The sequence below is a fragment of the Nelumbo nucifera genome, chromosome 2, assembly GCF_055504915.1.
Source record: "Nelumbo nucifera cultivar China Antique chromosome 2, China Antique-T2T, whole genome shotgun sequence".
In the NCBI taxonomy this organism is placed as follows: Eukaryota; Viridiplantae; Streptophyta; class Magnoliopsida; order Proteales; family Nelumbonaceae; genus Nelumbo; species Nelumbo nucifera.
Genome location: NC_142650.1, coordinates 26252089 through 26273099, shown reverse-complemented (window position 1 = coordinate 26273099; position 21011 = coordinate 26252089). Strand labels below are relative to the sequence as shown.

Sequence of the window (21011 nt, the reverse complement as noted above, 5' to 3'; positions counted from 1 at the left end):
ATGTATAAAATAAGTTTATATGCATGTTATGCCATTTAATATAAAATATTATAGATATGTAATGTTTTATATATGAAAGACATTGACCCAAAATCAGGCCCGGTTTGGCCCAGGCCCTATAGACCTGGGCTAAGGCTTATGTTTCAGATTTGGAACCCCGAGCCAAGTTGGGCCCAGCCCTAAGTTATAACCCTTATCATAAGTGCAAAGCCCAGCCCGGCCCGACCCATGATCACCCCCAGCCTAGGTCAGTGGTTTGCTAACCAAATCAACGGTTTTTGGCGAAATAACAGTTTTGGGGTAAAATGGAACCGGTTACTTGACTGGTTCCTAGTTTTTCCGATCTGACTGTCCAGTCCGGTTTTGAAGACCATGCCAAACATAGCCAATCTCACCTCCACATCGGATACCCTATCAGCATTTGTTGAACACAACAGTCGAGAATTTGGAGAAACGTCCAGAACTAGAAGGGGCGATTTCATTGATCGTTGCCCCAATGTTTTTCAGAAAACGGCACACCAAACAGCAGATTCAACCGTTTAAGGTGATCCAATGACGTGGCTCCGACGTGGCGCCAGCACCATAGAAATATAACTGAATTCTCCATATTCGCGGGAAAAATAACTGAACTTCTCACGAAGGACAAAACCCATGTTGACTGGTTCTCATCCGTTTCTAACGCGCCAAACACCCGGAACAGCACACCGCCGGTCTCCGCCATCTCCATCTCGCCGGTTTGCTAGTAGCGTTACCGCCGGTACGGAGGCTAGGTGTGGTTCCCAGTTCCCATTTCCCTTCTTTCTCATCTGGAAATGGGGAAGGGACCCCGATCAGATCTAGAGGCGGCGACCTATCCTGATCGAGCCCCGCAGTACTTCTACCCGCCCCAGCCAAAGCCATGGTTCCCCTGGCTCGTGCCCACAATCTTCATCGTAGATGTGGCTTTGTTTGCGTACACCATGTATGTCAACGACTGCCCGTCCACAACCGGCATCGATCTCTGTGTTTTCCCTTCTCTCGGAAGGTTCTCATTCCAGCCGCTCTCTCAGAACCCCCTCTTTGGCCCTTCTACCACAACGTAAGCCCATCTCTCTGTTATCAGTTCTTTCAATTCTCCACCCCCTCCCCCTTTACCCATTACTCCAATAAGGGCATTTGTTTATCTTTATTTCTTCATGATTCAATTTTTTTTTCACGGCAATTTTCTCTGTGTACATGTCACATGGATCATCCTCTATTTAATTATGTTCTTGTTCTTGGTGGTTGGAAGTTTACTTTATTTCATTTTTTTCCTGTGGTTATCTTTTTTATATTCTTCTTGCTTCTGTTATATAAAAACACTGAAATGTTGACACTGAATGTTGAGAGACCAGTGCATTTATTTGCTAAAAGGAATTCAGTTCGATTCTCTAGAACATTCAATGTTCTTCCTAAATTTTCTTAAATGAGATATATAATGTTTTGGACTTTGGGTATATAATGCACATACATTTTATTTTAGATGTACCTCTGGACCTTTAGCAATATTGCCAGCAGTTGTTTCTTCCTAGATGCAACTCTGCTTAATGTTGTATGCATCTTTTTTTCTAATTACAAATTACCCACTTGCATCATGGTGGAGTCATTTAGACAAGAAAACTGAATAGCCTAGGCCCCATGGTTTCCCCTCTCCATTTTCTATTCATGACTTAATTGGACAAATTTGATGAGTTAAAAATGAACTCTTTTCTGTGAGCAAACTTTTGATTGAAAAAGAAAAAAAGAAAAAAAAAAGTATTGATGATATCATTGGGGTAATGGTCCAATACCAAGTGGAGTATGGGGCTGATGGGGACAAGAGGAGTGAATACATGGCAAGAGAGTTCCTTGTCTGTCTGGATTTGGAAAAATTATGGCTTCGTGTGGCAGAAACAGGTGGATTGTCTAGACAAGAATCCAAATTAAGCAGATTAGGCTACTTTTCCCAATATTTATAAATTATAATAATTGAAATGAAATTCATACTTGATGCCTTCAGTTTAGAATCTTTCTTCATCTATTCACATCATAACTTTTTTATGACAATTCTAAGAGGAAAATTATACAAGGATAAATATATTTCTTTATTTGCAATAGTAAACTTATTAAACCAATTCTCTAATGAAGAAGCAGTGGGTGAGTTACCATTCCAATTGGACTCGTAATCCTTATCCAATTGAAGCTGTTTCTTGGGCATGGTTTAGGATCTGCTCTAATATTGAGGACTATACATTAAACTTTGGGATATAAAGAGGAAAAAATTCACATGAAGTCATCTATTTATCAGTCAAATCCATCCACTTTTAGCTACCAGTTAGAAACAACTACAAATGGGAGTTATATCCTACTGCTCTTTTTTTTTGCAGGCTAGAACTAATGGGAGCCCTTGAGTGGAGACTAGTGGTGAAGAAGGGTGAATGGTGGCGCCTCTTCTCTTGCATATGGCTTCATGCTGGAGCCATCCATCTAATTGCTAATATGATGAGCCTTCTATTTATAGGTGTCCGTCTTGAACAAGAATTTGGATTTTGTAAGAACTGTATGCCAAAATGCAAACACAAATTTTGATCCTTTCTAGAGTTGTTCTTTTTTTTTTTAATTTTCACCCTTTTTTATGCGTGGGGCATCGAGTTAATTTTTCAAAACAAAAAAAGAAATCTGAGATATGTTAAGTAATATTTACTATTCCACTTTTCAGTGAAAATAGGACTACTGTATGTTCTTTCGGGCTTTGGTGGGAGCTTATTATCTTCCCTTAATCTTCAGTCAGCCATGTCAGTTGGTGCTTCGGGTGCACTTTTTGGGATGCTAGGTGCCATGCTTTCTGAGCTTTTAACAAATTGGACAATCTATTCAAATAAGGTCCCTTCTAACTATATCTTCTTTTGTAAAATATGTGAGCAATTTACCCATCAAGGTTGAGTGACTTTATAATCAGATATATTTGTAAATCAATCACTTTTAGTTTTACAAGAATCTAGCTGACTGAAATCTTTTGAAATTTTGTATGAACAAGGTCAGTCAACTCAACAATAAGACAACAAAGTTATGCAATTGTTTATTATATTGGTACCAAACAAAAAAAAAAAAATTTATTGAATGGGAAAATGTTGCTTTGATCTTAAAACATTTTAGATAGAACTCGTGACTTACAGATCTCCAAGTTGACTTACCTTAGTTAAGTTCAGAACATGTTGTGCCACATTTGTTCAGCTGTTTTAAACTTATTCTGGTTTTGTAAAATGGTTTTTGTTTTTTTTATGCAGTGTACATCACTTTTTAACCTCTTATTCATTATCGGCCTTAATTTGGTCGTGGGTCTTCTTCCTAACGTGGACAGTTCTGCTCATATTGGAGGATTCCTTTCAGGATTTTTCCTTGGATTTATTCTTCTCATTCGTCCTCAGTTTGGATGGGTTAGCCGGAAGCACATTCCCCCAGGATATGACATGAGACATCTGAAACCAAAACACAAGTGTTATCAATATCTATTATGGATTGTGTCTTTTGTTGTTTTAACTATTGGGTGAGTCATTGAAATAGTGTTATCCTGATTATTATCTATGAATTGGCAATCTAGGCTCTAAGCTCTCTGATCAAATTGGGACTTGAACTTTTGCAGATACATAGGTGGCTTGCTTAAGCTGTATGGTGTGGAGCCATCCAAACACTGATACTGTATTCTCCTATAAACCATCTGTTGCTTTCTTAATACTCTTCCCTATTCTTTGAGCATTAAGATCATAAGATGGCATGTCAGCAGCAACCATTTCCATCTTTTCCTTACACCTTGCTCTTTAAAGCTTATGCATTAATTTCTGTCAAGGCATGTTCTCTATTTGAAAAAGGTGAGGGTAAGGGAGAAAATGTCCCTGAAGCTTCTATCATTCCCTCTATATCAAGGGTGAAGCAACAATGAGAAGACGGTTGGACGCTTGACTTAATGAAATCCATCCAGCTCACAGAAATAGTTGAACATGAATTCCCTAGTACATCTTAGGGGACCATGTGAATTGTGAAAAGTAATTAATTATATGTAAGTACAATTTGTTCAAAAGTTTGTTTGTATACTAGAAAAATCTGTAGACCATTACATGTTGGAGCTGATAATGAAGAAATAAAACTAACCCCTTTCAAGGGAGAGGTAGGCTTTTCCACTGAAGCAACTACTCAAATTCTGTATGAGATATGTTTGCTTACAAATTTGTACACTTTTTTCACCTTACTGATCAATTCTAGAATGGAGGAATGTTGATAGGCAATGCTTTTGTTTAGGTGCTTCATGCAGGCTATTTTATTAGAACCTACACCTCTTTAAGCAGAGAAGGTATCCAACAATCCGGAGCTTCATGCAACTCATTAAATAATCATTTATCAAGGTGGTGGTTGTTATACAAGATTAGGATTGAGGATGATGGAAAGCAGGTTCGTCTTCCATTTCCTTTACAATGTGTGGGAAAAAGGCCTTACTCAATATCAAGACAGAAATGGTGGAACATTTTACTACTTTTAGGGGATTGCAATGCCTGTTTCACTACCAAGGTGAGAGGTGACCTGCTTTTTGTGGTCAAAGATCTAGGTGTCTTCACTTGGTAAGTTATTAACATATAGTAGTTGTTTTTTCTTTCCTCTATTGTGTTCTTTCATGTCTGAAATATCTCTGATGTCCACCTGAAAGTAGAAGCAAACACCAGTGATGACCAATGGATTTTCACCACTTTTGGGATTATTCTTGGTCAAATAGTTCCAGTCAACACAGTTGCTTCTCCCTTGGCATTTTTTTTAGTTTTATTATTTTCAAAGGAGGCGAGGACAAAAAAAGGCATCTTTTTTTTCACCAATAAATTGCCTAAAGGCCACAATTTTCAAATACATTCAACCAAGTGGTTGTCATAGTACATTCACGTTTGATGTTGCTCAATCCTATGAAAGACCAGATTTCTCAGATAAATCAATCACTAAAGACAAGTTACTGCTAATACACCTATATATGCACAAATGAAAGATGGGGTCTGTTTATGGTCTTTCTCTCACCTACCACCATGTTTATGCTTCTAATCCTATCTAGCTTTTAGAAGCAAGCTCTTTAACTTTATTGATCCTATTTTCTTTTCCTTGATGAGGCTGGTAAGTTTGTGTGCTTGAGTTCTGATGCATCAAACAATTGTATGTGAACATCAACCCTACAACTCAACAATTCAAGGACACCTAGCATCATTTGCCACTCAACAACATAGGAAGGGTTCTATGTAGGCGTCCCCTGCTTGCTTGGCGTGCTATTATCTCTACAACCTTCTCTCTTAGGATATTCAAGGACCCCAAGTCACTGGGTTCTGGCCATAAGATGGAATTTGTTATGGCACAGGACAATGGTCCTTCTCTAGACAATAGCTATGGCACACATCTGAATCTCTTCAATCAGCCAACTGAAGGAAAAGAGTAAAAGGGAAAAAGGTCTTAACAAGCTAACAGTCTTCATGATGCTTAAGCATCAATTCAGTAATAGTTCCAATACATGGAATGGTGGAGACAAGGGACTGAAAATAATGTAAAGGCTGCATTTGGAAGTTTGCAGCTTCTGTGTTGCAAACTATTAATGATCTGTCATGCCAAAAGGGTGATATCAATTGCCATCTTGGAATGTTCCAGAAAAGAAATATAGTTTTTAGCCTGTTCAATGAGACATAAAATGAATTAACTCTGATGTGGTTTTCCTTTATATTTTGGAGAATAATTCCATAATCTATGGAGCCATTGGAATAAGACCACTTCAAGATTTTAGGATATTAACTGATTTCTGTTTTTCTCTGAACAACTGGAAATGAATTCATTTCAGCTGGCAATAATGTGATTTTAAATGTCAATCAAAACTAAGTTCAAATGAATCCATTTTACTTGGCATCAAGAATTGGAGGATGTCATGTTTTCCTTGATAAAAATCAGCCTGATAAGATTGCCCTACCTTACTTCTATTAGGTTCTTATGAAAGATTGCAAGGAAAATAGTGCGAAGGTTCAACATGGAAGTTCATGGAATCTACTATGATCAACCAGTTAGAGTAATTTCTTGATACCAAAAAAAGAAAAAATTGGAGTGATTTCTCATTCCCATTCCCATCTATGAGCATAATTTACCATTATTCCATTCTTATGGAGACCAAACAATGGATAACCATGGTTCAGAGTATTGATATGCACAAAACACAAAAATTTGCATTTTGCACAGTTTTACAGAGTGCAACTTTTTTTTTTTCAGGCTGATATTTCTGGGTTAAGAATGTTCAAGGAGGGGACTTTATATTTGAACACAAAAATACCCCTCAAAATCAATGTAAATAGTGCTTTGGTGGGTTCAAAAACCGATGAATGTATGAACACTGATATGTTGCGATATTTTGAACCTTGTATATAACTAATTATTCTTTCAGTTTATATGCTAAAGAAAGCATTAAGGCATGAACAATGCTTAATGCTTATGGGAAGGAAGAAACTCTTTAATCAACTAAGACTAATCCTACTTGTTCTGATTTTGATTCATAAAGGTAAGTCAAACCCCTTTTATTAATTGGTTAGGCTTTCATTATCTGGATCAGGTAGAAATCATAGAATGAATGACCCATCTTTGAGTTGACAGAATTTTAATACATCAGATTGAACTTTCTTACAGTTTTACCCACCATTTAGGTGGCTCTATCCATCAATTTGCACTTGAGCTAGGCACTTAAATGAATGAGCTTGACACTGATGACAACCACGTCGGAATTGACACCACAAGTTAAACCTACAGTGCTACCACTAGCCACAATAGCAGTAATGTTGACCTCAAGCTTGGCAGAAAAGTGAAGGTTAAGATGACTATGATGTCTGGAGAAAGTAACATCCAATACAAAGTCTAAGACTTTCTATTTGGGCTTCACTGCCTTGACTAGAGCTATGTGGGAAATCCATTGATTTTTCACTTCAGCTCCTTTGCAAGAACTCTTTTAATGGTCCTTAGAGCTGCATTAATATTAAACTGATCCCGACCATCATTTTAACAGTCGATATGGCATTAAATAGAACGGATTAGTTAAACAGGATTCATGTAGCCGACCCCATATAGTCAGGAACGTATGGATGATGACAATGATATCATTTCTTTAGTTACAAGAGGCATCCTGATTTTCATGACATGCACTGCAGTTGATTGGAAAGCATGTGGTTGCAAAAGCGAGAAAGATAGCTGCTGATGCTGCAAAAATATTCACTCTGAAGCAGAAAAGATTTGTATACGTCTTAACTTGAAATAAAAAATATTCACTATGAAACGCGAATTTGATCCTGCTTTTTCACATTGGAGGTAGACCTGTTTACGGGATGGGCTTTGGGCCCAATTTTACACTGTCTCAGGTTCGGGCTTCGGACCGGACCCATTAGAATTTTGACAAAAATCAAGCTTGAGCCCGGCCCATGAACAGGTCTAATTGGAGGGACATCAAGTGACCATCTCAGCTACTGGGTCATCGCCAAAATCATATTTTCACGTGCAATGCAGTTTGAAAATAAAGAATAGAAAATTTAAATAAGAAAAATAAAAAAAAAGGAATGCAAAAGATGTAATAACAGAAAGGAAGAAAGTAAAATAGTAGAGGAAACTTGAAAAGCAAAAAAAAAAAAAAAGAAAAAGAAAAAGCAGTAAAACAAAAAGAAAAAAATGAAAAGGCATGCAAGCAAGAAAACAACAATTCTCTTGTCCAAACTTGTACGATTCATCATTGATCTCATTTGACACCTTGGTGATCTATATCAACAAAATTAAAAAAAAAAAAGTCCATTACCATACAAACACCTATAAATAGATCAGACATCTTTTTGAGTCATTCTCAGAAGTCAGATCACTCAAAATTAATAAGACACCTGATACCCTAAGTTTAGAGCATATTCAGTCACGGCCTCCTGCGTTGGGCTCTCCATTTTGGGCTTTTGAGTTCCCTATTTTCCGTCATTTTTGGGCTTGATTCTAATGGGCTTTAGCATGTTTACTCACGGCCCCCTGCCATCCTGAGTGGTGTTCTCCATTTTGGGCTTTTGAGTGTCCTATTTTCCATCATTTTAGGGCTTGACTCTAATGGGCTTTAGCATCTTCAATCACGGCCTCCTGCCATCCTGTGTGGTGTTCTCCATTTTGGGCTTTTGATTGCCCTGTCTTCCATCATTTTTGGGCTTGAGATTCTAATGGGTTTGCCTCTGATCCTTACCAAATCAAGACAGATTTTTTTTTATATTTTTTCTGAAATTTTTGTCCTTCAAAACTTAGTCCAGAGTCCAAACAAACCCCAACTTTAGAGGGCCCCAATATAGGGACCTGTAAGATAAAGTGAAATGAGCCAAAGACACAAAGTTGGTCTTTTCTGGGCAATACTTGATGTCCATCTGCTGCATGGCTTCATTCATAAGCTTGTACTGCCAAAATTACCATGATCATATTCTCACGGGTTTATTTGGAGACGCTCCCGTCCCATGCTGCCATGCATGCACCGATCTACATGCTGAAAAGCTGGACCCAACCGGTCTGTTTTATGTAGAAATGGCAATAGGGTAGGTTCGAGGAGGGTTTTATAAATTGTAGGCTTTATACACTTTTTTATATCTCTCTCAACCCGTACCTTTCACAAAACCCGTAGTGGGTTGGATTTTCAGAATCCTAATCCTTCCAATATATGAAAATGCAAAACTTTCCCCAAGCCTACCCTCCCACATTTGAGGGTGGGTGGGTTAGATTGACAAGTCGGGTCCAAAACCGGCATCTAATTTCTTATTATTTCCTATTATATATAAGCAATAAACAAGTAAAATAGAAAGAAAACATCAAAATTTTTAATTATTTGATTAAAATATTTAAAAACAACTATTTATCAAATATCCTTCACATAAAATTCAAAATATTATTACATTCAGCACCTAATACATAAGGCTCCATTTGGAAGGATTACAAATACAAATATGTATAGTGCAAAACCTTGTATTTTGTATTATTTTGTGAGTATTTGTACTGTACATATTTATATTTGTACTCCTTCCGAACTAAAGCTCACTTTGAAAAGAATGCATGCAAATACAAATATATACAATACAAATACATAAAAAATAATACAAAATATAAGGTTTTGTACTATATATATTTGTATTTGTACTCTTTCGAAACTAAGCCTAAGTTAATATGTCTTCAAATAATATGCAGGTTGGGGAGGCTGGATTTAACCTAGTACTGAAATTTACCCATACCTATACAAGTTATAAAATCCCAAAATCCATTTTTTTAAACAAAAAAAAAAATCCCAATGGGGAGGTTGGGGAAGGTACCTACCAGATAGGGTAGAAATTGCCATCCCTAATTCTAACTTACACTCCAATATCAAAACCTAGATAAAGACCCCCTCCCTTTCCACCAAGCCCATAAATGTAAGGAAATAATGTAATGGGGAGTTTTACTGTTTTTGGACCAGGTTGGTGTAACATGTGTTATATATAAATAGAAGCCCTATAATCCTATCCTAAAATTACAAAAGAAAAAGGGTAATGAGTATGGTTATGTTTTCAATATCAAATCCAATCAAAGTTCAAAGTATTGAGATGGTCGAGCGTCTAATCAATTCGACACTCTATTTATTTTTAGTTTTTTAGTTTCATAATTTGTATTTAGGCATGTTAACATGATTGTTATAATTTGTATTTAAAACTATAAAATAAGCCTGGTTTTAAGTATTTCACATATCAATGAGCCTGGAAAATGTTACATGTCATACAAATACACGGTCATATATATTTTGGAACATGGATTCAAAAGAATTAAAAGAACTATTATAGACTTCAAAGAATAAAAAAAAAAAAAAAACTATTTACGCCCTCAAACTATGATGAAAAGGCTACTTTAAGGAAAAAATAGACGACATGATCCATTATACAATGAATAAAATAATAAAAGTATGATCATGTGGCATTGCTCAAGTTTGAAATAATACCCACTTTTAGGCCCTAAAGTTTGAAAAGGGTAACTTTATATGTTAAAAATATATATTAGTTTAAAAATAAATTTTATTAACTTTAAATAAATTACTTCAATGATTTTATCAAATTAGAGTCATTAAATTAACAATAATTAATTTAATAGTAAATAATTAATAACAATTTAGAAAAATTATTACTTAAATACTAACTTAGCTTAACTAATAGTAAATTAACAATAACTTAATTTACTTAATTAACTTAGTTAGCTTAGTAACTCAATTTGCTAAATTAAACTAATTTACTTGATTTTCTTTAATTATTTTATTTATATTTATTTATCTTAACTTAATTAATAATAGCTTAATTTATTTATCTACCCTACTCTACTTAACTTAATTGACTTAATCAATTAGTTAATTCACTTAATTGCCTCAATTTACTTATCTAGTTTAATTTAGGGGTGCAAGTTGGGTGGGCTGGCTGAGTTTAAACTCATCGAGAGCCCAACCCCAAGAATTGGGCATAAGGCTTGAGCCCAACCCAAGCCTGAGGTCAAGGCCAAACTATCCAACCTAGGATAAAGTGGTTCCATTTTCAGTTCAATTTTTAAAACCTTGCTTAATTGGCTTAATTTACTTATTTAAATCAATTAGCTTTAGTTATTTAACTTATTTAACTAACTTAGTTTCTTTAATTAATTTAATTTACTTATTCAGTTTTTAAACTTAATTATCATAATTAATGTAATTTATTAATTTACTTAATTAACTTTATACCATCATAAACCCTGAAGTAATATACTTAACTTTATTAAAGTGCCATTTTCAAAATTAAGGGTCTAAAGTAGCATTTTCAAATTTGAGTAATGTCACATAAGTATGTTTTTATTTTTCCTTAAAATGGCCTTTCCATCATAATTTGAAGGCAAAAATAGCCTTTTTAATTTTTTTTTAGGGTCTAAAGTGGGTTTTTTTGCTAAGTTAAATGGTTGTTATAGCCAAAAATCCTGTTTTTTTTTTCTTTCTTTTGTTTCATAGTAAGTATGGTTATATTTTCAATATCAAATTCAATCAAGGTTCAAAGTACTGAGATGGTCTTGTGTCTAATAAGTTCGATACTTTCTTTTTTTAATTTTTAATTTTCATAATTTGTATTTAGATATGTTAACATGGTTGTTATAATTTAAAACTATTAAATAACCCTGGTTTTAAGTATTTCATGTATCAATGACCCAGAAAATTGATACAAATCTTACGATATTCACCGACACATTGCGGTACTTAAAACCTTATATCCAATTTAATGAGCCCTTTTCTTTTGTTTCCTAATTCAGCAACTATTTAACGGGCATTAAGAGAGAGATTTGAAATCCAAGTAGGATGTTTCTACCACCTAAGGAACTAGATCCCTTTCAGGCATTTTTGTGATGCAAAAAGCTGAGTCTAACTTTCCATTTTCCAAACACCTATGGAAAATGACTTCCTTCTATCCATTTTTTCCAACTTTTTGGTGGGATTTAAATGGCACCAAATTAGAAAATGTGCATTTAAGTCCTCTACTGATCTAGAATTCCCTTTCCCTTTATGCGTGAAACAGCAATTGCTTGCTGTAACTCTACCAAACAACTTTTACTCAGCGAGAAGCAAACAAGAAACCTATCCAGATCAATCATTTACTCACTCCAAACGTGTGGTCTCTTCATTGGTCTACCGACTACCGTTGGACTATATGAACATATTAGTTCAATTTCCCTGATTCAAATTTCTGAGTTTCTGTGCGTAGGTGGGTGTGTTACTGTCTATTTCCTTAAGTAGCCAATTAATTATCCTTAATTAAGCATTAAGGTTATCAAGTAAGAACAGGTCCATTTAATAACTAGAGACAATAAAATTCCTTAATTTGAAATATGTTAAGGTCTGGAGTATTGATGAATGGGGACCCCATTATATTGGCCAACTAAGCTAATTTACACTGTGTTCATCTTCGGTCCCGTCCACGGAATGAACACTCATTCTGCAGAGGTTGTGGATGGAATCGGTCCACGCTAGCTCTAATTTCTCATCTATGGCAAAATCTCGTGGTTAGGGATCGTCTACACTTGATTTTTGATCCCCTACTTCATATTTTCCCTCAAAGGTTGAAACCTTATTGTTTGTTTTATATTTTAATATTTTTGTTAATAAAATATTAATTATTTTACTTAATTTTTTAATTTTTTAAAATTTTAATATTTTATCAATAAAATAATATTTAAAATATATTTTTAAAATTTTTAATTATTTTACTATTGTTTTTATAAAAAAATTAATATTTATTGGTTAATATTAATTCATTGATGCATTTTTCAATATATTTATCATATAAAATGCAAAAATTAGATAATTATGATTAACTATGTAGTTCAAGGTTTTCGAACTGCCATTGACCCAGATGGTCGGACTGTTCGGCCTGGGAACTATTCAGGCAAGCAGTTCCGTTTTACCCCAAACCCAATTTTGACCAAAAACCGTTGAAAAAGTCAACAACCCATTGACCTAAGCGGTTTAGCGGTCGTCAACGATTTTTAATCGCTTTTTATTTTTTTAATTTATTTGTAAGAATGGGCCGTCTGTTTCGAACCAGACTATTAGACGGTGTGAACCAGAACCTTAATCTGGGAAGCATACTTTTGAAGGATGTGAAAAGGAAGATAACTTGTTGAGAGTGGGATTTGAATCCACGCCCTTTCGGACCAGAACCTTAATCTAGCGCCTTAGATCAACTCGGCCATCTCAACTCAGATATTAATCATTAAGATATAAATTTTCTTAACTGAAAAAGATGTATCGTTCAGCAAAACACACGTATTGCAGTTCCCAAGTCCCAACCCGGTTATTAATCGGCATACAAACCACATAATCAGCACACATATAACCGGTTCATTCGGTTCAGTAATTCAGTTCTGAATAGACCCACTCCATTGAAAAATCTCTTGTGTTCAAGCATCCAACGGTGAACCCACATGGGCATTACCAAAGAATACCCAGGTCCGAGTAACACCTAAGTCTTATTAAATTATTAAATGAGTCAAACAAGGTTTTTAAAATTGAGCGGGCAATGAATCGGTCAGAGGTCTGATTTTCGGGTCGAATGATCCGATCACTTGAACTGAATAAATACTATTCTAATAAAAAAATAATAAAAAATAAATAATGGCCAAAACCGTTAGATAGTTTGAACAGTTTGACCACTCATTCATTCGTTCTCATTCATTGTGGATCAATGCATCAATGAGTGATCCTGTTTTATAAGAAAAAAAAAAAAACAAAAAAATTGCATTAATGAGCGATCCAAACTAAGAAGGCAATGCTTAAGAGAGAGAGCAAACTGAAAAATGTTTAATAAATTAATAACTTAATACAACTTAACAACTGCTTAATAACGTAACCTTGTCACGTTCATGCATGAATGATAAATAATTGCACATTTACACGTTCAACTTTGACTATATATCAGCTTTGACGTGGCACCTCCCATATCTGCCACGTGACATTTCTATATATGCCACGTGGCTTTGCAGGTACATAGGATTAAGGGCACAACGTTTTTAAAAATAAGTAAATGAATAAATAAATATATAGTTAGGTTTTGATACAATCCTTTTGGTTAGGTAGCATAATTAGTTGACTTATTCCATCAAGCCAAACTTCAGTATGATTCAATTCAAAGTTTTCGGTCGGCCAAAGATGAAAAAACATAAAAGAAAACTTGGTAGCAGTTGAAGAAAATGATTCCAATTCTAAAAATAATTCAGATTTAGGGGTATTATTGGAATATAAAAAATTTTTTAGACATAAAATAATCATCTCAATAAAATTTTGAGAATAATCAGCACGACTCCATGTGACATTTCTAATGACTAATTCAGTCTAAGCTAAGCTTATTCACCACTAAGGCTGCGTTTGGTACTTTCCTTTCCCTAATTTTTCCTTCAAACCAAACATAGCTTAAGGGAGCATGGAAGGAAAATTCTAAATTTATAAAATATAAAGAATTTTTGAATATCAAAGTAATTTAGGTTAAGTACCATTGCTATTTTTAATGTCAAACCTTTTGGGTTGAAAAATATGTTTAGTCCATTTCAGTTACAAGAATGCAAGGGTTGATCATTGATGTTTATAATTGAAACTACCAAATTGACGTTTTAGGTAGAAATAACAATTTGCATTGACTAATGTCAATCCAAAATGTTTCATTTTAAGAAAAGAAAATCTCTCACTCATCAACCAAAAATGTTTCATGTAGAAACCCCAAAACCAAATAAAACCTGATTGTGTTTATTGCAGTGCAAATTTATTTGTATTGATGCAAATTTAAAATGATTTGAATGTAAATTCGGATTTATTTGTTTTTTAAATTTCATCTTATTTTATTTGATTGTGTATAAATGAAGTAAAATAAGATCTAAATTAAAATAAAGCAAGGAAAAACCTATGATACGAGAAAGACATAGTATTAGTAGAGTTTTGACCAATTAAAGCACCCCAATGAAATTTGATAAATACCTCCTCATTGATCATATTTTTTATGATACCAGTTGATTGGCAATAATTTTTCTTTTTATAATCAAGCTCAAAACAAAATTAAATTAGAATATGCATATTTTTAATTTACACTAATGCAAATAAAATTGCACAGCAATCAAACGCAACCCAAAGATTCAGAGTCAAGCCTTTTGAACATTGACAGTTCAATACTATGACTGCACCACAGTCGTGTTGCACCAGTTTCAGAAAACGTTTTATTTGGTTCTGACCTGACCTGTAATTAATTAATAAAATTGAAGGTGACCATCTCTCCTCCATGGAGTAAATTTAAGAAAAAAAAGATGACTTCATTTGCAAATTAGGGATTTCATGTGTTGATTTGCAATTGAAGGGATTTCATTTATTAATTTAATTAAAACAGTACTAATGTACTTTGAGATATTGAGATCTAGTATTGTTTGGAAGAAAAATTGTGATCCAGTCATCCAGACTTTTGCAAAGTGAGCGTTAGATAGGTAGGATGCAGGAATCTATGACCGTTCATTAACGCAAAGCATTAGGGATGGGCCCACCATATAAAATATCTTCAGACACGGGTAGATTCCTCACCATCCGATCAGAATCTCCCCCCTGCACTTCTTTCACGTCATTCGATTCACCCAGTAAATGTTTCGTGACGATGGGAGATTCATTAATGGGCCTCCTCGAGGCTCATCCTTTTTGATAAGACCACTTGTGGCCCGGTATTTTTCTTAGTGGGCCCATTTCTTTTGCGTGGGCAAGGGGTAAAACCATCGTTTTCATATACAATATGTCAATACACCACTTGACACGGATGGAATGGTATTCGTCACACTGGTGAACCGGATAGCCGTTCGGGTCATGGGCTCTGAACGACTTTGATTGTTCCACCGGACAAACCGGACCAACTGCCTAACTGAGCCGTTAAGCTCAATGTCTATCTTGTGTTTTTTTCTTTTATTTTAAATTAGAGGGTAAAATACAATTTTAGTGGTAATAACTAATCACAGTACCATTTATGCCTTAAAAAAAATAATAATAACAGTACCATTTATTATATTTAGTGGGAAGACCGGTTCATTTACTAGGGAACAACTATAAAGGACACAGATCCTTAAGGACCTTAACCATGAAAATCATTCAATTCTCCCTCCTGTTTGGCTGTTTTGCTTAGCTCATCTATTCATACTTTATGTCCTTGCCCTGCTGTAGCGAGGGGTGTTCCTCAATGGGTCGGGCCTTATATGTTAATAAATCAAGTGATTCTAACCAAAATTATCTTATATATTATCTATCTAATTTGTATGTTAATAGAGATAATCTAATAAAATTTGGTAACCTTTATATATTATTAACTCAATAATTAGTTTGCGTCTTAATTGGTTTAGAACAGGCAAGATCTAGAATGGCAGAAACTGATAACCAGTTCAAGCGATAATTAGTTTGCGTCTTAATTGGTTTAGAACAGGCAAGAACTAGAAAGGCAGAAGCAGGTTTTGCCTTTCTAGTTCAAGCGGTTCGATTTGGTTGTGTGGAGTAAGAATGCCAACGGGGCGGGGCAGGAGCCGGTTTTGCCTGTCTCGTGCTTGACTCCGATTTCAAATTCCCCATCCCGTTTCTGCCTTAAACACCAACAGAGCTAAAAATCCTAACCCCATCTTCATCCCCATGAGGAATGGAGAACCCCGACTTTGTCCCACCCTGCTCCGGTCATTCTTACTTGTACACTTATTAATTAATTTATTTTTTATTTTTTAAATCTACCTAGAACTATTTTATATTATATAGTATAAAATAATATATACTAGCATATATTAATAATTATATATTACCTTTTTATAATATAATCGGCCCAGGGGTACGGGTGAAATTACCATCTCTAGTATAAAACCGGCCCATTGACAGCCCTATTTTTATTTAATGAAGGGAAAGTCATTCCTTTGGAAAAAGATCGCTAATGGCCCATATAAACAGTAAGCCCATTAGCCCATCTAAGGCCCCACCCCTACTTAACAACATTTCCAGTTTTCTGCATCCTCCAAACAACTTCCCCTTCCAGTCTTCGTTTCCCCCCATCTCTCTCTCTCTCTCTCTCTCTCTCTCTCTCAGGGGGCGAGAGAAATAAAACTCAAAAGTCTTCTTCAGAAGACAAAAACAAACAGCTATAGATTGACCAGTTCTTCTCCCCCTCTTATCCTACACCCTCCCGAAGTCCTGATCTCTACTCGCTTCATTCCATCGCCTCATCAGTCAGTTCTTGGTCTAGGGTTTTCAGAAGCAATGGGGAAGGGGGCATCTCTGAGCGAGAGCATCGTGAAGAAGATCTTGCTATCCTACGCCTACGTTGGGATATGGATCTTCCTCAGCTTCACTGTCATCGTCTACAACAAGTACATACTTGACAAGAAGCTCTACAACTGGCCCTTCCCCATCTCCCTCACCATGATCCACATGGCCTTCTGCTCCTCCCTCGCTTTCCTCCTCGTTCGCGTCTTCAAGCTTGTCGAGCCCGTCTCCATGTCCCGCGATCTCTATGTCTCCTCTGTCCTCCCCATCGGAGCTCTCTATTCCCTTAGCCTCTGGTTCTCTAACTCCGCCTACATCTATCTTTCCGTCTCCTTCATTCAAATGCTCAAGGCCCTCATGCCCGTCGCCGTCTATTCCATTGGTGTCCTCCTCAAGAAGGAGAATTTCAAGTCTGAAACCATGGCCAACATGGTTTCCATCTCCTTTGGTGTTGCAATTGCCGCTTACGGTGAAGCCCGCTTCGATAGCTGGGGCGTAATTCTCCAGCTCGGCGCCGTCGCCTTCGAAGCAACGCGTTTGGTCATGATCCAGATCTTGTTGACTTCTAAGGGAATCACTCTTAACCCAATTACATCTCTTTACTATGTTGCTCCGTGCTGCCTTGTCTTCTTGTTTGTCCCGTGGGTACTCGTCGAATTTCCTGTGTTGAAGCAGACGTCAAGCTTTCACTTTGATTTCTTGATCTTTGGGACCAATTCGTTCTGCGCCTTCGCATTGAATCTTGCCGTGTTTTTGCTTGTTGGGAAGACCTCGGCACTCACCATGAATGTTGCTGGAGTTGTGAAGGACTGGCTATTGATTGCATTCTCATGGTCGGTGATCAAGGATATTGTGACTCCAATTAACTTGTTTGGGTATGGTCTTGCCTTCTTGGGTGTTGCATATTACAACCACTCAAAGTTGCAGGCGCTTAAGGCGAAGGAAGCGCAGAAGAAGGCAACGCAGGCGGATGAGGAGGCTGGAAGACTGCTGGAGGAGAGGGAAGGAGAAGGTTCCAGTAGGAAGACCGATTCACAGGCTTGATTCTATAGCTTATTCAGATTTTTTTTTCTACCCAAAATTTGAGGGAAAAGAAAAAAAAAAAAAAAAAAAAGAGAAAGGACGGGAAGTGGGGTGTCTCATTCAGATGGATTTTGAAGAGGGTTAGCGATTTGGGGAATGTTTTTTGGGTTTTCTGCTTCTAGATATTCGTTGTTAGTTTATGGCGGTTACTTCCGGGGGATCGAGATTAATGCTTGTCTTCTACATTGCTAATTCCTGTATTTGAGTAGAGAAAGAATCTCAGAGGTCCTCTGTCTTTTCCTTTGTTTCCACTAAATTCTTAATCCCATGTAGGAACTCATCCTTCTCCTTTATGCTTATTTTATTAATATGTGCTGCTTCTTATTTGAATTGTATCCTCTTTTGTACTGTAAACTGTGGTTTCCTTTCACATATCATAGATATAGAAAATAATGCTTTACCTGCCTGTCTTTTAAGGCTGTTTGTTGGATGGCGATAGCATCTTCTTAAGTTGTTTTTGATTTTATGAATAAGCCAAGGGATTTCCTTTCAATTGGGGGAAACGAGTTCCAGAAGCAGAAGATTGTGTTATGGACATTTTTATTTTCAGAAAATCAAAATAGTAGAAATCTAACTGATTTCTGAGATGAAAATACAGGATGGTCCACTGGAATATGCAAAACGAGTCGCATGGCTTTGCTCCAATTTTCTCCTGTGTGATGGTATTTCATCATCATCATCATCCATGTTTTATCCCAACTATATGGGATCGGCTACAAGAATCCTGTTTTACCAATCAGTTATATTTAAAACCATATTCACTGTTAAATTATTAGTGTTTAAATCATTTTTTACTACTTCTACTCGTGTCATTTTTTATTTATCCTTAACTCTTCTAGCCCTTTCAACTTCTAACAAATCACTTCTTCTAACTGGAGCTGTTGTACTTTTTGTCAAACCCTCATGATCCTGATTTGTTTCCTGTGTATTGGTATTTACTACATTAAATTGCTTGAGTTGCTTGACATCCCTCATCAAACCCATTTTCTTGGCTGTAAATTGTGGGGGGGCGGGGATTACTTTTGAAGCAGACATCCAAATCATGTTCATGTGTACCTGTTATGATTAGTTTAATCCAATTAAGCTTCATTAGAGCACTGTACTTAAGATTTGCATGCTCCCCTGTTCAGATGCAAGGAATTATGAATGATACAAGATTTGCATGCTCCCTTATTCTGGAAAGTGGCATCTGTTTTTTCTTAATACATGGCTACTGAAGGGAAATAAGGCTTCACAAGTTACAACAGCCAAATTTCAAAAAACTTGACCGAGGGGTCACCATTCACCCACTTTTTACCAAACATGACAAATAAATGTGGTTTTGACACCCTGTCCGTGATCAGAATGTCTTGGCCTTGAGACAAGTTCAGGTACCTACATTCTTCTGGACAGAGGGCGATGAATCCCTATCTGCTGAATGAAAGTCTGTAGACAATGTTCTGAAAGTGGGGAAGGCTTCTGAGATGTAGGCCGAGGTGCAGTAAATGAGAGTAAACTTTGGCCCTTCTGAGATGTAGACGAGGTGAAGTAAATGAGACAGTCACCACCTGCATGGCATGCTTCTGGGTAATCTACAACATTATTAATCAGCCAGAAGTAGTAGTTAGCACTTAGCAGCATTTTCTTTGTTCCATGTGTTTTACTTTCAGAATTACTCGCTTTCCGTCAATTAACCAGTGAACTGAAATCCTGTATGCTTCTTCCAACTATCACCCGGATTGTCTTTTCCCTTCCATCCTCAAGCCATGAGTTTTGTTTGGTAGAACAAACTAACTAGTCAATTCCTCTGACCAACAGCTGGAATCTTGGCTTTTCACTGCTAAAGATAATAGTAGATAGAAGAGCCACCATGCAACAAGTGCATTTGTATGATTAGTTCGCCTTTCTGCAGGCAATTCCTCTCTCTGTGGTGTTCTCATCTGTCTCTAAAATTTCTGTCCCATCCAATTAAAATCGAACACGTCACTCTCCTTCTCTCTTACATTTCAAACAGACGAGTCCAAAGTCCAAACCTAATGGCATTGTACTCCAAAAATTATGAATTCAATTAAACCCTCCCGCTTCTTTCTCTTTTCCTCCTTCTCACCCGTCCCTACACACTACACAGCACCGAGCCTATGAAAATATTCAGGAATGAAGCAATTTGCAGAAATGACCAGGTGGAGATCTTGAGCTTCAGAAAAAAGCCATCAATTTAGACCTAAAATTTATTTATGGGAATTTCATGCAGTGGATTTGAACTCCAAGAGAAAGAGAAAAAAAGATTTATTTAAGAAATAAAAAAAAATTCTTTAAAATTTTTGGATTGAGAAATTCATCTAGTTGATCCCAAATACAGAAGGGCGAGGAAGAAGAATAACAAAACATCACTATTCAAGCCTTTAAATCTATGTTTTACGATTATATATTCATCGACCTAAACGATAAAAAAATCTCAAAGTTTCAAATCCGGACCTGCGTAGGCTGAAATACAGTAGGTGCTCAAGGAGCTCCACTCGTCATTGAAAATCCTTGCCGGAGAAGAAGAGGGTTTTCTCCTCCCCGCATCATTTCTCTTCTGTCAAAAAGCGATGAAACTCTAGCATCATTTAATGTCGCATCATTGATCATTGAAGAACACCCGTTCTTTCTGGTTTTGGTGTGACCCGTTCCTGACTTCATCAGCATTGACGATGAGTTATTTTCGGCATAGAGAAGGGCAATGCCATGGCACCCTTTTTTCTCTCAGAATGGTTGCTTAATCTTTCAAGAGTCCGCCATTAAAACTCTCGCAGAGTTCAAGAAAAATCTTAGCAGAGAGAAAGAGCCAGAGAGAGTGGCGGTTCCAGAAGCGAAGGTTGCAGCGGCATTTTTGACGGCAGTGTTGTATGGACGGTGAAGATTTGGGCACTCATGGGGGCAGTTCAGTGCTGTGTAGGGGACGGTGGGGAGGGAGGATTAATTGGATTTATAAAATTTTGGACTTTGGAGTAGAGACTACTGTTAGCTTTGGACTCCGTTAATTTGAAAGCCAAGAGGGAGAGGGTGGCGTGTTCAATTTTAATTGGATGGGACAGAATTCTGTGTTTGGCTAAATCCAGAATTCGTTCAC

At 36.4% G+C, this 21011-nt stretch overlaps 2 protein-coding genes across 4 annotated transcripts; both read left to right on the top strand.

Moving 5' to 3' along the window:
• Window positions 1–634: 634 nt before the first annotated feature.
• Window positions 635–4758, top strand: LOC104595461 (RHOMBOID-like protein 5). Of its 3 annotated transcripts, XR_016082571.1 has the most exons (6): window positions 637–1078; window positions 2385–2548; window positions 2717–2880; window positions 3285–3544; window positions 3641–4054; window positions 4294–4758. XR_016082571.1 is itself a non-coding variant. In XM_088898303.1 (5 exons), exons 1-5 carry the CDS (start codon window positions 813–815, stop codon window positions 3690–3692), a joined length of 876 nt encoding a protein of 291 aa, XP_088754429.1. In that variant the 5' UTR covers window positions 635–812; the 3' UTR covers window positions 3693–4097. The 3 variants fall into 3 exon arrangements, 2 of the variants coding, with proteins under 2 accessions (XP_088754429.1, XP_019052911.2); XM_088898303.1 differs by lacking the exon at window positions 4294–4758 and having other exon boundaries at window positions 635–1078; window positions 2385–2518; window positions 3641–4097; XM_019197366.2 differs by lacking the exon at window positions 4294–4758 and having other exon boundaries at window positions 3641–4097.
• Window positions 4759–16589: 11831 nt separating this feature from the next.
• On the top strand, window positions 16590–18326 carry LOC104595374 (putative sugar phosphate/phosphate translocator At5g25400). Its single transcript, XM_010256079.3, has one exon. The coding sequence runs from the start codon at window positions 16832–16834 to the stop codon at window positions 17879–17881; it is 1050 nt and encodes a 349-aa protein (XP_010254381.1). The 5' UTR covers window positions 16590–16831; the 3' UTR covers window positions 17882–18326.
• Window positions 18327–21011: the final 2685 nt, after the last annotated feature.

Bases quoted from the DNA above. Each gene is read 5' to 3' on its own strand.
- LOC104595461 (XM_019197366.2), top strand. From the start codon at position 813: ATGGGGAAGGGACCCCGATCAGATCTAGAGGCGGCGACCTATCCTGAT. The intron at 2,549-2,716 runs GTAAGAACTGTA...TCCACTTTTCAG, and splicing joins TGAACAAGAATTTGGATTTT to TGAAAATAGGACTACTGTAT. The intron at 3,545-3,640 runs GTGAGTCATTGA...GAACTTTTGCAG, and splicing joins TTTGTTGTTTTAACTATTGG to ATACATAGGTGGCTTGCTTA.
- LOC104595374 (XM_010256079.3), top strand. From the start codon at position 16,832: ATGGGGAAGGGGGCATCTCTGAGCGAGAGCATCGTGAAGAAGATCTTG.